The sequence below is a fragment of the Galeopterus variegatus genome, unplaced genomic scaffold, assembly GCF_000696425.1.
Source record: "Galeopterus variegatus unplaced genomic scaffold, G_variegatus-3.0.2 Scaffold209, whole genome shotgun sequence".
Taxonomy (NCBI): Eukaryota; Metazoa; Chordata; class Mammalia; order Dermoptera; family Cynocephalidae; genus Galeopterus; species Galeopterus variegatus.
The window spans coordinates 124,511-136,944 of record NW_007726320.1 but is presented as its reverse complement, the minus strand read 5'-3'; the positions used below and the strand labels follow the sequence as shown (position 1 = coordinate 136,944).

The window sequence follows — 12,434 nt, the reverse complement described above, 5'->3', positions numbered from 1 at the left end:
GGGAGCGTGGTGGCGCTCCTGCCGAGGGTTCGGATCCCATATAGAGACCGGTCCGCTCACTGGTTGAGTGCGGTGCGGGCGTGACACCGAGGGTTGCGATCCCGTTGCCAGTCACGGTATGGGCGCGACACTGAGGGTTGCAATCCCGTTACCGGTCACGAAAAAAGACAAAAAGGAAAAAAAAAATCTATAGGTGATTTGTATACACATTAAAGACTGAGGAGCATGGATCTGCACTCTGGAGCAGCGTCCCCCAATTTGACTGATGGTCAGAATCACCTGGAGAGCTTGATACAAATAAAGCTATTCAGATATCACCCAGATCTGCTGAATCAAAATCTCTGGGTATATGGTCCTGGGATATGTATTTTTTTTGTTTTTCTGTTTGTTTAGTGAGGTATAATTCATACACAATCCACTGCACATATTTAAAGTGTACGATTTGATAAGTTTTGATATGTGTATATAACCACAAAACTATCATCACAATCCATCACACACCCCCAAGTTTCCTTATGACTCTGTGGAATCCATCCTTGTCCCACCCTCCCCAACCTACTCCCCTTCCCCAACCTCTCCCCAGCAACCACTGATCTATTTTCTATCATTACAGATTAGTTTGTATTTTCTAGAATTTTATATAAATGAGATTGTACAGTATGTACTCTTTATTGTCTGGCTTCTTTCACTCAGCATAATTATTCTGAGATTTTATGTTATGTGTATCAATAGTTGATTCCATTTTATTGTTGAATAGTATTTCATTGTCGGTATATATAGCACAATTTGTTTATCCATTCTCTTCTTGATGGACATTCGGGTTGTTTCCACTTTGAGGCTATTACAAATGAACGTACTATGAAAAATTTGCTTGTTTGTTTTGGTGGCTGGTCACTACAGGGATCTGAACCCTTGACCTTGGTGTTATAACACCATGCTCTAACCAGTTGAGCTAACCGGCCAGTCCTTGCTATGAACATTTGTGTGCAAGTCATTGTGTGGACAAATGTTTTCATTTCTTGTGGATAGATATCTAGGAATTGATCCTATGGTAGGGTATGAGAGTACTTCAAAAAGTTCATGGAAAAATTGAATTAAAAGATAATACAAATCCTTCCATGAACTTTTGAAGACCTTTGGTATGTTCAACTTTTATAAAACTGACAAATTTTTTTAATAGCTTCACTGAGATATAATTCACATACCATTACAATTCACCCATTTAAAGTGGACAATTGAATGTTTTTTAGTTAATCTACAGGGTGTGCACCCATCACAATCTAATTTTAGAACATTTTTATCCCCCAAAGGGACTCTGTAGCCGTTAGCAGTCATCCCCCACTTTCTACCCCACAACCCTGTCCCAGCTCTAGGCAACCACGAATCTACTTCTGTCTCTATAGATTTGCCCATTTGGACATTTCATGCAAATGGAATCATACAACATGTGTTCTTTTGTGACTGGCTTTTATCATTTAGCATAATGTCTTCAACGTTCATTCATGTTGTATCACGTATTGTACTTTATTCATTTTTATTGCTGGACAATATTCCATTCTGTGGATATGTCACATTTTCTTTGTCCATTCATCAGTTAATGGACATTTGGGTTGTTTCTCCTTTTTAGCTATTATGAATAATACTGCTGTGAACATTTGCAAACACATTTTTGTGTGGATATATAGTTTCATTTCCCTTGGGTCTATACCTAGGAGTGAAATTGTGAGGTCATATGGTAACAAAGTGGTACTATTTTACATCCTCACTAGAAGTTCCTGTTCCTCCACATTCTTACCAACACTTGGTATGGTCAGTTTTTTAAATTTTAGCCCATCTATTAAGTGTGTAATGATAACTCAGTGGGTTTTAATTTGCATTTCCTAATGACTAATGACTATGAGCATCTTTTCATGTGCTCATTTGCCAGTCATGTACCTTCTCTGGTAAAGGTCTGTTTAAATGATTTGGGTTATATTCCTTATTCTGTATAGCATTATATATTATACATTATGATTACAAGTCCTTTATCAGATATATGGCTTGCAAATATTTTCTCCTAGTCTGTGGCTTGTCTTTTCAGTCTCTTAACATTATCTTTTGAAGAGTAGAAGTTTTAAATTTTGAGTAAGTCTAATTTTTCAGTTTTTTAATTTAAGAATTGTGCTTTTATTATTGTATCAAATAAATTTTGCTTAACACAAGGTCATGAAGATTTCTCTTATGTTTTCTTCTAGAGGTTTTATAATTTTAAGCTTTATATTGACGTTTAGGATCCATTTTTAGATGTGGTGCAAGATATGGATTGAAGTGTTTATCTTTTTGCATGTAGATGTCTGTTCCAGCATCATTTGTTAAGACAATCCTTTCTCCACTGAATTACCTTTGTATCTTGGTTGAAATCAGTTGTCCATATTATATGTGTTTATTTCTGTACTTTCTATTCCGTTCCACTCATGTATTTGTATATCTTTACACCAATACCATACTGTCTTGATTACTGTAGTTTTCTAATAAGCCTTGAAATCAGAAAGTGCTAGCACTCCAACTTTGCTCTTTTTCAAAGTTTTTGGCTATTCTAGGTCTTTTGCATTTCCATATGGATTAGTTTGTCAATTTCTACAAAAAGAATCTGCTAGGATTTGGATTTGAATTGCATTGAATCTATAGATCAACTTGGGGAGAACTGACATCCTAACAATACTGAGTCTTCCAAACCTTGAACAAGGTATATCCTTCCATTTATTTAGGTCTTTCAAAATTCCTCTCAGCATGTTTTTTAGTTTTCATTGTTTAAGTCTTGCAACTTTTTGTCAGATTTATCTCTATTTCATATTTTTGATGTATTGTAAGTGATACTGTTTAAAAATTTCTATTTTTGGTTCTTCACTGCTATCACAGAAATGTAGGGATTTTTTTATATTGATCTCGTATCTTCCAATCTTGCTAAACTCACTTGTTATTTCTAGTAGTTTTTTTTGTAGATTTCATTAGATTTTCTGTATAGATTATCATGTTGCATGTGAATAGAGAGAGTTTTACTTCTTCCTTTTCAATCTGGATGCCTTTTATTTCTTTTCCTTGCGTTACCGCACTGACTAGAATCTCCAGTACAGTGTTGAATAGAAGTAGAGACTGATCTTAGAAGGAAAAGGTTCAGTTTTTAACTATTAAGTGTGATGTTAGCTGTGGGTTTTTCCTTGCACAGTGTTCCTAATTTGTTCAGTGTTTTTATCATGAAAAGGTGTAGATTTTGTCAAATGCTTTTTCTGTGTCTATTAAGATGAATATATTTTTATTATCTGTTTTAATTTGTAATATGGTAGATTACATTGATTAATTTTCAAATATTAAACCAGCCTTGCTTTTTTAAAAGATAAACACTACTTGGTCGTGATATATCTTGGGTAATTTTCTCACATTCTCTTTCCAGAGTTTTTTCTTGTGCAACTCTCCCTGTGTTGCAAACTATAGATACCTAAGTCTATCTGGACTCTAAAGTCTGTCTTATCAGCTTTTGCTGGGATCTGCCTGGGTTCCCCCTTCATGCACAGCAGCCTGTATTCTCTCTGAGGGCAGTACCCAGGCAAACAGACAACTCACCTAATTTATTTCCTGTCTTTCAGGGTTTACTGTTCTTTGTAGTCTGATATCCAGTATCTTGAAGACCACTGTTTCATATATTTTGTCCAGTGGTTTTGGCTTTTTCAAGCGGGAGGATAAATCCTATTCTTGTTACTCCATCATGGCCAGAAGAAAACATATGTATCTATATTTTAAAAATAAATTTCTCATGTGATCCTGATGTAAGCACCCCAGCCAGCCCTAGTCTGTAGGTTAACATTTGAGAATCATTGCTCTAACCCTGCTGGACTATTTCTCACTGATCTTCAGTTATCCGTACACCTTTGTTTCTGTGTCTTTGCTTTTCCAGTTCCCTAAGTCCTGACTACTTTCTTTCCCTTTGTTTTCCTTATCCAAATCTTAAAGATTCTTTAAAGTTTAATTGAAATGCTATCTCCTCCTCCACAGAGTAGCAGGCTTCCACCCTTCTGCTGAGAAAGTCATTTCTTCCTAAGTGCTCTCACAGCAAATTTATTGTTTTGATCATAGTAGTTGTTATACTTTGCACTTTATAGTAGTTGTTTGCTTGTCTATTTGTAGATTCCTAAGGTAAGACACTGTCTTTCTTGCTTAAAGTAGGTATTGTATTACATTGTATCCTAAGGAATGAAGGAGGGCCTTGAAAAGAAGAAACCAAGTAATAGAACTGAGCAGTGCAGAGAGAACATCTTAGAATTTGCATAAGGTATTTGCAAAGCCTTGTTTTGGTCCAGAAAATCAAGGATTGGGTTAGCAAACAGGTTTCATCTTGTTTGGGGAATCTGATTGAATGGTATGTTGAGAAGGACTCTGAGGCCACATCCTGGCTCCATGAGAAAGATAGCCATTAGATAATAAAATGTTGCAATGTCTTAGGTATTTTAATAGTTTTGACTAAATGTGCGGGATATTTTGAAATAATAGCTAACAAGTATGCAATATATGTCAGGCAGTGTTCTAATCATGATATGTATATCAACTCATTTACTTCCCCTGACATCCCACTGAGGTATGTTCTATTAATATCCCCATTTTGTAGGTAGGGAAACTGAGGCACAGAGAGGTTAAGTAACTTCCTCAAGTCACACAGATGATAATTCTGGCCCCAGAGTCTGTGCTCTTGTCACTGTTATACTGCTTTTCTAATGAATATTTAATATTTCAGAGAAATTGAGGTAGTTAGCCTACCTCGCTGTACTTCTACAGTATGGAAAGGACAGAATGAATTTGTTGCTTCTTGTTAATATAATGGTCCAAACTTCCCAAATTTTTACCTTAGATTAGGATTTATCTTTCATGATTCTTATAGTCATATCTGATCCTTTGTCTTTTATTTCTTTAGGATCCCTTGCCAGCTCTGTCTTTGACCCACTCAAATCTCTTGTGGGTGCTTCAGGAGGAGTCTATGCTCTGATGGGAGGCTATTTTATGAATGTTCTAGTGGTAAGAACTTTGGTGTTGCGCTCGCACCGCGCTCAACCAGTGAGTGGGAACCGGTCTCCACATGGGATCTGAACCCTCGGCGGGAGCGCCGCTGCGCTCCCAAGCGGTGCACTCTCCAGTGCACCACTGGGCCGGCCCTACGGACCTTTTAAAAAACAAACAAACAAACAATAACTTATTTAGTTAAGGGAGTCTTCATTTATCAGTATTTACTGAGCACTTATCTTTCCGAGAATTATATGGCCACTTGAGTTTTCCTTTCATATTTTATCTTCTTTCCCCCTGATCTCAAAAGTAATTCATACTAAATAAAATTTTAAATTAGAAAATAGAAAGTCAAGTTCCCAATATAGTATCTGTTAACAGTTTGATATATATATATATATATATATATCCTTTCAGATCTTTTTCTATATGTATTCAAAAATCCTACTAATATTAATACTACAAAAATGGAATCACCCTTATATTGTTCTGTATCTTAATGTAGAGTATCCTGACCATGTACTCATGTCAGTACATAGAGATCCCTCCAGTCTTCACAGGTGCTCCAAGCATCCTCTATATAGCAGCATCACAATTTATTTAATGAATCTCTCATTAAAAAAGTTTTGGGGTGACTCCAGCTTTTTGCATTTACAATTAATACTGTCAGGATTTTTTTTTTACATTTATCTTTTTGCATTTGTGTCATTGTTTTTGTAGAATAAATTCCTAGAAGTGAATTTATTGGATGAAGGCTTTATATTTTAATATGCATATGCCAAATTGCCAAAATTGGCATATCATTTTATACTCCCATGATAGCATGACAGAGTGAGTGCCAACCACTTTTAAAAACAAGCTAAAATCTTGACTAGTTCTTAATCCTTTAGCCATTTAGGTATACTTTAAATATACTCTAGGAAGAAAAATATCAAACAATTAATTATAAAGCTGTTCCAAATATAGAAGTCACTTAGAGAAATGGTTTTTAATCTTTGGATACAACCCATTGGTAATTGTGAACTCAGTTTAAGGGATTGTGGCCAAAAATTAAACAAAAAGAAAAAAATAGTGTGTATCATGTATAATAAGGGTAAATACTGTTTGAATTATGTGTGTACTGGGTGGTTATATAAATTATTTCTTACCTTAGGTCATGGTCACAACAGTTTGAAAAATAATTTATTTACAATAAACACAACTATTTCAGCATCTTTACTCTTTGGAAAGGGAGTAAATAACTTGAAAGGGAAGGGAGAAGTAACTCAATAAATTAAAGTAGAAATGTCTGACTTAGCAGTTCTCTTATGATATGTGGAGGTACTGCAAGCTGGACTGAGATTTTTTGAAGCTAAAATCAAACAATATTTTTTGACTAACATTTTCAATTTTTTTGAAACTGTCTCAAAAAATTAAGGTAATTAAAAATAAAATTTAAAAAAGATGATAAAAAATTAAGGTAATATTCAAATTTTAGTTAAGTCTTTGCTAACTAGTACTGGGAAAGAGGATGAATATTAATCAAATATTCATCAATCAAATATTAATCAAACGTATCAAATGAATATTAATCAAAAAGCTTGGGACTATTTCATAAGACTTACTTTGACAGCATTTATTTATCTCTTTATTTATTGATATGTTAAGATTGGTTTATATTATCTATATTTAGATTATTTCTGGCTAATAAAATTGTGTCTCGTTCATTTCATGAAATTAAACCTCGTTTCATCTTGTTCTCCAAAGTGCACTGGCATGGTACTTCCCAAATACATTTGAAACTGTACACCCATGCTTTGTTTTGCAAGTATTTTACACTCAATATTATTTTAATTGAAAAGCAGATGAAGAGGGAGTAGATCTGAGGTTTCCTTTGCAAATAGATAGCTTATATTATTATTATTTATCTCTTTGCAAGAACTTTCGAGAAATGATTCCTGCATTTGGAATTGTGAGACTACTGATCATCATCCTTATAAGTAAGTGTGTTTTGTGAATGCTTCATACCTTTAATTTTATGGGTTCAACCACAGAAGGCCTTTTCACACTTCCCAAACACTAACATGGAGGATGATTGCCATTGAGCCAGAAAGAATTGTCTGCTTCATAGCCCTAAGCATAAACGGTAAATGGAAGAATTTTCACAGACCCTCACGAGTGGTTCTTAGACTTGCGCCCCCAGTGATGTGTTTTTGCTTTTTTTCTTTCTTGAGTGGGGGAAGCCAAGAGAGTAGAGCTCCAAGTACCCCCTCTACTTCAACCACAATAGCTTCATTTATGGTTTATAGATGGACTTTCTCTTTCATATATTGGAAATCTGTACATGAGTTTGTCTGCAAAGGGAGAGCTTGGAGACCACTGATGTACTCTATCTTCTTCAATTTCTAAATTTTCTAAATTTCTAAATATTCAGATTTAGGATCTAAGCATCATGTAGTGGTTGAGGATTGAAGATAAGAGAGTGGAGGTAAAGGAACTGAGAGGCCCGGAAACTAGGAGTGTGATTAATGTGGCTTTTGAAATCTCCAAGGATTTAAGAATTACACGCCAAAGGAGTTTAGGAAGAACACTCAATCTGGAGAGGGGATGAAGTTTAGCTGAGTCTGAAAGTAGGGGTAGATTTTGGATGATAGCAGGCCATACAAGGTAGAAGAAAACAAGAGCAGAGGCAGGGTAGTAACCTGTGTTTCTAGACCTGCTCCAGATGAAGCTCTATCCACACGGAGGGCTGAGGGGAGAAGGACAGACTGTGGGGTCAGACTGTACAGTCAGACTTGAAAGCTAAGGCAGAAGTTACGCTTGATAAATCCTGAGATTTTGGCTGTGCACATAGTAAGAAAAAACCATTCTAATTAGTATCAAGAGTTCATTTATGCACATTATGGGAACTAGGGCAACTACCTCTGTAGACAGAGACTAAATTTAGTTTATGAACCATTTAACTGTAAAAAACACCAATATTTCATCCTGAGATAAAATAATTCACTTGTTTATAGTTTATACCATACTGTAGAGAATTTTTTTCTCCACAAGAAATCCAAAAGAAAAGGAAAATTGTTGGCAGAGAAAGGAGAGCAAGCGTCTGGAAGCTAGGAGGCTTGCTGTAGAAGCAGGGCTGTCTCCTGACTTAACAGTCACAACCAGAGCCAAGGGTTGAATCATTTGACCAAGAAAAATGCTGTCACACAAGTTACCTAGGTCTTTGGTCAATCTGCTTCTTTTAGGTAATTATGAGTGACTTTTGTAAGATAAGCCTCATACCCTTAATGGGGAAATGGTTTTAATGCCCTTCTGTAATACTCTTCAATGTTGGAGTAAAAACCCTTTCTTCATACACAGAGTATCTTCAAAGACAGGTTATATAGTATTATGTCATTCTTGAGGTAAGTAATAAAATCAATAAATGATGCACTTTTATGATATCCTACCAACATCTTATGCGTAGGTAAGGATATGCTAATGTTAACCTTCCCCAATTCCTGGCACATGTCATTTCTAAAATTTCTTTGGCCTGGTTTACCTACTATTGAAAATGAAAAGAGTTTCAGCACACACCAGATGAATAAGATACAAATATATTTTTATTTGAAACACATTTCCTTGGAAACATGTATTCAGTTTTGTTTCGTTTTTCAATGGTAAATATTCATGTTAATTGTGAAGGACAATTGGCTTTAAGAACCTTCCCTCATCAAGCATTATTTTTAGGATGTGTTTTCTAACTAAGCTACCGAACTACCCTTTGGGAAAAATTATGGAAATCTCACGTTTTTATCCTTTAAAAATATCCTTATAAAAGCAACTCTCTTAAAGTGAGTGTCACATTTTTTATGAGGATAAACATTTGGTTTATTGGAATAAGGGTTTCCTTTTAGCTGGGAAGACATGTCTTAGTTTAGAGGCTGCAGCAACCCAGAAGCAAACTCCCCTAGGAAGGGGGCAAGATAAACAAGAGAGAACTAGGATGGAGAAATTGACAAATGGCTACAAAGAATTTTTGAGAGGAGGCCTCCTACTGTGGAAGACTAGACCAAAGTAACTGATTCCAGTTAAGCGTGTCCTGTTCTCTGGAAAAGGTTTTCTTATACTTCCATAGTCCTATCTGTGTGTTGTTTAGGCTGGATCAGGAAATGCAAATGATGATGGAAAATATGATACAGCTTCATTTATCCAGCATTTTGTGTAATAGTCATTTACAATTAGATTAATATTGAGGACTTCCTCGACCTCAATTTCTGTCCAGTGACTTCAACATCAATATAGTATTTAAAGGGAAACTAGCCAGAACACATGGTCCTGATGCTATTTCCCCAAAGGCAAGGACTAGGTTTTTCCATCTCCTAGGACACAGTGGCTTGCTAAGTAGAGCAGAGGGAATTTGGGGATGGGTGTGAAATGAGATAGCTGCAAGAGATGTTTCAAGCATAGCACGTATAGGGCAGAGTTCCTCTAGGACAAGAAACCTGGGAGCTCCTTTTGCAGCACAGAGCTGACTTACTTGAAGAATGTCTAAGTTCTGACTCGCATGGTGCCATCAGAGAATGTGGACTCATTTCCTTTTGTGGCTTATCCAGTAACTCCTGATGGTAGTTAGAGGCCATTAGTGTGGTGAATGAGAGTGGAGCCTCTGCAGCAGACTGCTTAACATTCAAATCTGTCCCTGCTTTTCAGCTGCGTGGCTTTTGGCAAGTACTGACCTCTGTGTCTTGGTTTCTTTATATATAAATTACCACCCTCCTTCCTCACGTGTTTTGCTGCAATAGTAGTATTCTAGATGGTCTCCTGTTCTTGCTCCCTGAGAGTCTAATTCTTGTATAACTGCCAGAGTGATCTTTTAGAAACAATTCAGATCACGTCACTCCTGTGCTCAAAAGCTTTCAAAGGCTTCCTGTCACTCACTCAAAGTCAAAGTCCTTACAGTAGCCCCTACATAATCTGTCCCTGCTACCTGTCTGATCTCATCACCTACCACTTTATCCCTAACTCTAGTTCAGAATCACCTGGAGGTCTTGTTAAAACAGAGAATGCTGAGCCCCACCCTCAGAGTTTCTGGTTCAATAGGTCTGGGGTGGGCTGGAGAATTTTCATTTCTAATAAGTTCCCAGGTGATGCTGATGCTGCTGGTTTTGGGGGAGAACTAGACTGTGAAAATCATGGATACAGCCAGATCGACTGCTTTGGTATTCCTCAAACATACCAGGCATGTTCCTGCCTCAGGGACTTTGTGCTTGCTCTTTCCTCTGCCTGGAAGACTCTTACTTCACATATCAGCATGGCCTGCTCCCTTATCTCTGTCCAATGTCATATTCTCAGGGAGATCCTCCCTGACCCTCCTATTAAAAATCATACTGTCCTCCTGGCATTCCGCATTCTCCTTCCTCTATTTGCATTTTCTCCGTAGCACGTTGCACAATTGACATACTCTGTTGTACTTATTTGTTTGCCTCCCCCCACTAGACCATCAGCTCCAGGAGGGAGGGCTGTCTCATCTGTTCACTGTTGTACATCTACCATCTAGAATAGTGCCCAGCATGTAGAGGATGATCAATAAATACTTCTGGATGAATGAATCTGTAAAATGGGATGACAATACCTATTTCATAGGATTGTTGTGAGGATTAATGAATTAATACATGTAGTGCTCTTAGAACAGCACATGGCATAGTGTCTCAATAAATGTTAGCTATTATTACTATTATTAGAGAGGAACCAAAAGCATTTGGCACACTGTTGTAAAGATCCTGGGGCTTCATCAGGGCGTTTTTCCTTCTAGTTGCGTCGGACATGGGATTTGCTCTCTACAGAAGGTTCTTTGTCCCTGCAAATGGGTCTCCGGTGAGTTCAGTTTTGTCCTTTTTTAATATAAAAATTTGTTTATCCATCAGAATGGGTCATCAAATAGGGGTTATGACTGTGATTTAGAGTAGTCAAATTTCTATTTGGAAGTTAAAAAAATTCCTAAGGAAATCAGACTTTTGGATTGTCCTTGTCACTTAACTCTCTCATAGCCCTGATCACTGGGCTCTACTTTGCTGCATCCACCTATTGGTAGCTCTGCCAAAATAGGACAGAAGGGATTTCCCTGTCCACAGAGATAAAAAGCAGATTGGAAAACAGTAATAAAAATTTGGACCATATGAATTTATGATACAAAGAAAACTGATTTCCAGTTTTGCTGGGATGTCTCTGAACTTGGTAGTTTCTATTTGAGTATTTGGGTGTATGTTATTGCTTGTGTTTTAATTCTGAAATCTCATTTATATGGGATCAAATTATGCTCCTATAGAGATCCCTCATGGCACCTCAACTCCTGCTCTTTTCTTGGCATTATATAGAACCACCTTAAATGCAATGATGTTCAAGGAGAAACAATGGCTCTGTCTTGTGTACTCAGAGAGTGGGTGAAATGACATTTTAAAGCTTTGCATGTTTTAGAACATCTCCTTCTCTCTGTGCACATGGAGTTTTGCATCTCTTTTGCCTTGCTCCCTCGGTCTCCAGATTTTTAAGACTTGTTTGACAATGATGGTATTTGTGTTTGAGTAAGAAAGAAGCAACTGAAATCTGCAATTAGCATTTTCTTCACTTATTTCCATTTCCTCCCCCTTTCTCCAAAGGTGTCTTTTGCAGCTCACATTGCAGGTGGATTTGCTGGAATGTCCATAGGTTACACTGTGTTTAGCTGCTTTGACAAGGCTCTGCTGAGAGATCCAAGGTTTTGGATAGCAATTGCTGCTTATTTAGCATGTGTCGTATTTGCTGTGTTTTTCAACATTTTCCTATCCCCAGCAAACTGACCTGCCCCCCAAATAAGCTGATTAATAAAAAGAGCCATCTGGGGAAAAACAAAGGAAAACTCTATGAAGAAACAGAAGTTCCAGCAGATGCTAACAATTTTATAAAGAGGACAAAACAACGCTCAACTCATCAGTTGCAAGGACTGCTTACAAAAGGATCTTAGGATTTAAGGAAGGGGCATCTGAATGCAAAGGAAGGGAAGAGGAAGAGAGAAAAGACAAGGGGTAGTGAAAACCAGAGGTTGGGTTTTCCCAGGCATATGTTACACATCTTTGTAATGTATAAAAGAGACTTGCTCCCCTTGGAGGATGTATTTTGGAGACTGCTTGATAGAATTCATGAATATTGTACTATGCTGATAATAAAAACTTTTCATACCTGTTTCAGACTCCTAATTATCACTTTTAAATAGATCACTGTTGGGCCGACCCCGTGGCTCACTTGGTAGAGTGCGGCGCTGGGAGCGCTGAGGCCGCAGGTTCAGATCCCATATAGGGGTGGCCGGTGTGCTCACTGGCTGAGCGCAGTGCGGGCAACACCAAGCCAAGGGTTATGATCCCCTTACTGGCCACAAAAAAAAATCGTATAACTTCGTATAATGTATGCTA

General features: G+C 37.2%; 1 protein-coding gene across 1 annotated transcript in view; it reads left to right on the top strand.

Moving 5' to 3' along the window:
- The window catches only part of RHBDL2 (rhomboid, veinlet-like 2 (Drosophila)), a 41,400-nt gene extending 29,202 nt beyond the window's left edge, over positions 1-12,198 (top strand). Inside the window, 4 exon segments of the mRNA XM_008565866.1 lie at positions 4,943-5,043; positions 6,947-7,007; positions 10,802-10,863; positions 11,646-12,198. Of these exon segments, the coding sequence (XP_008564088.1) occupies positions 4,943-5,043; positions 6,947-7,007; positions 10,802-10,863; positions 11,646-11,825 (404 nt within the window). The 3' untranslated portion in view covers positions 11,826-12,198.
- Positions 12,199-12,434: the final 236 nt, after the last annotated feature.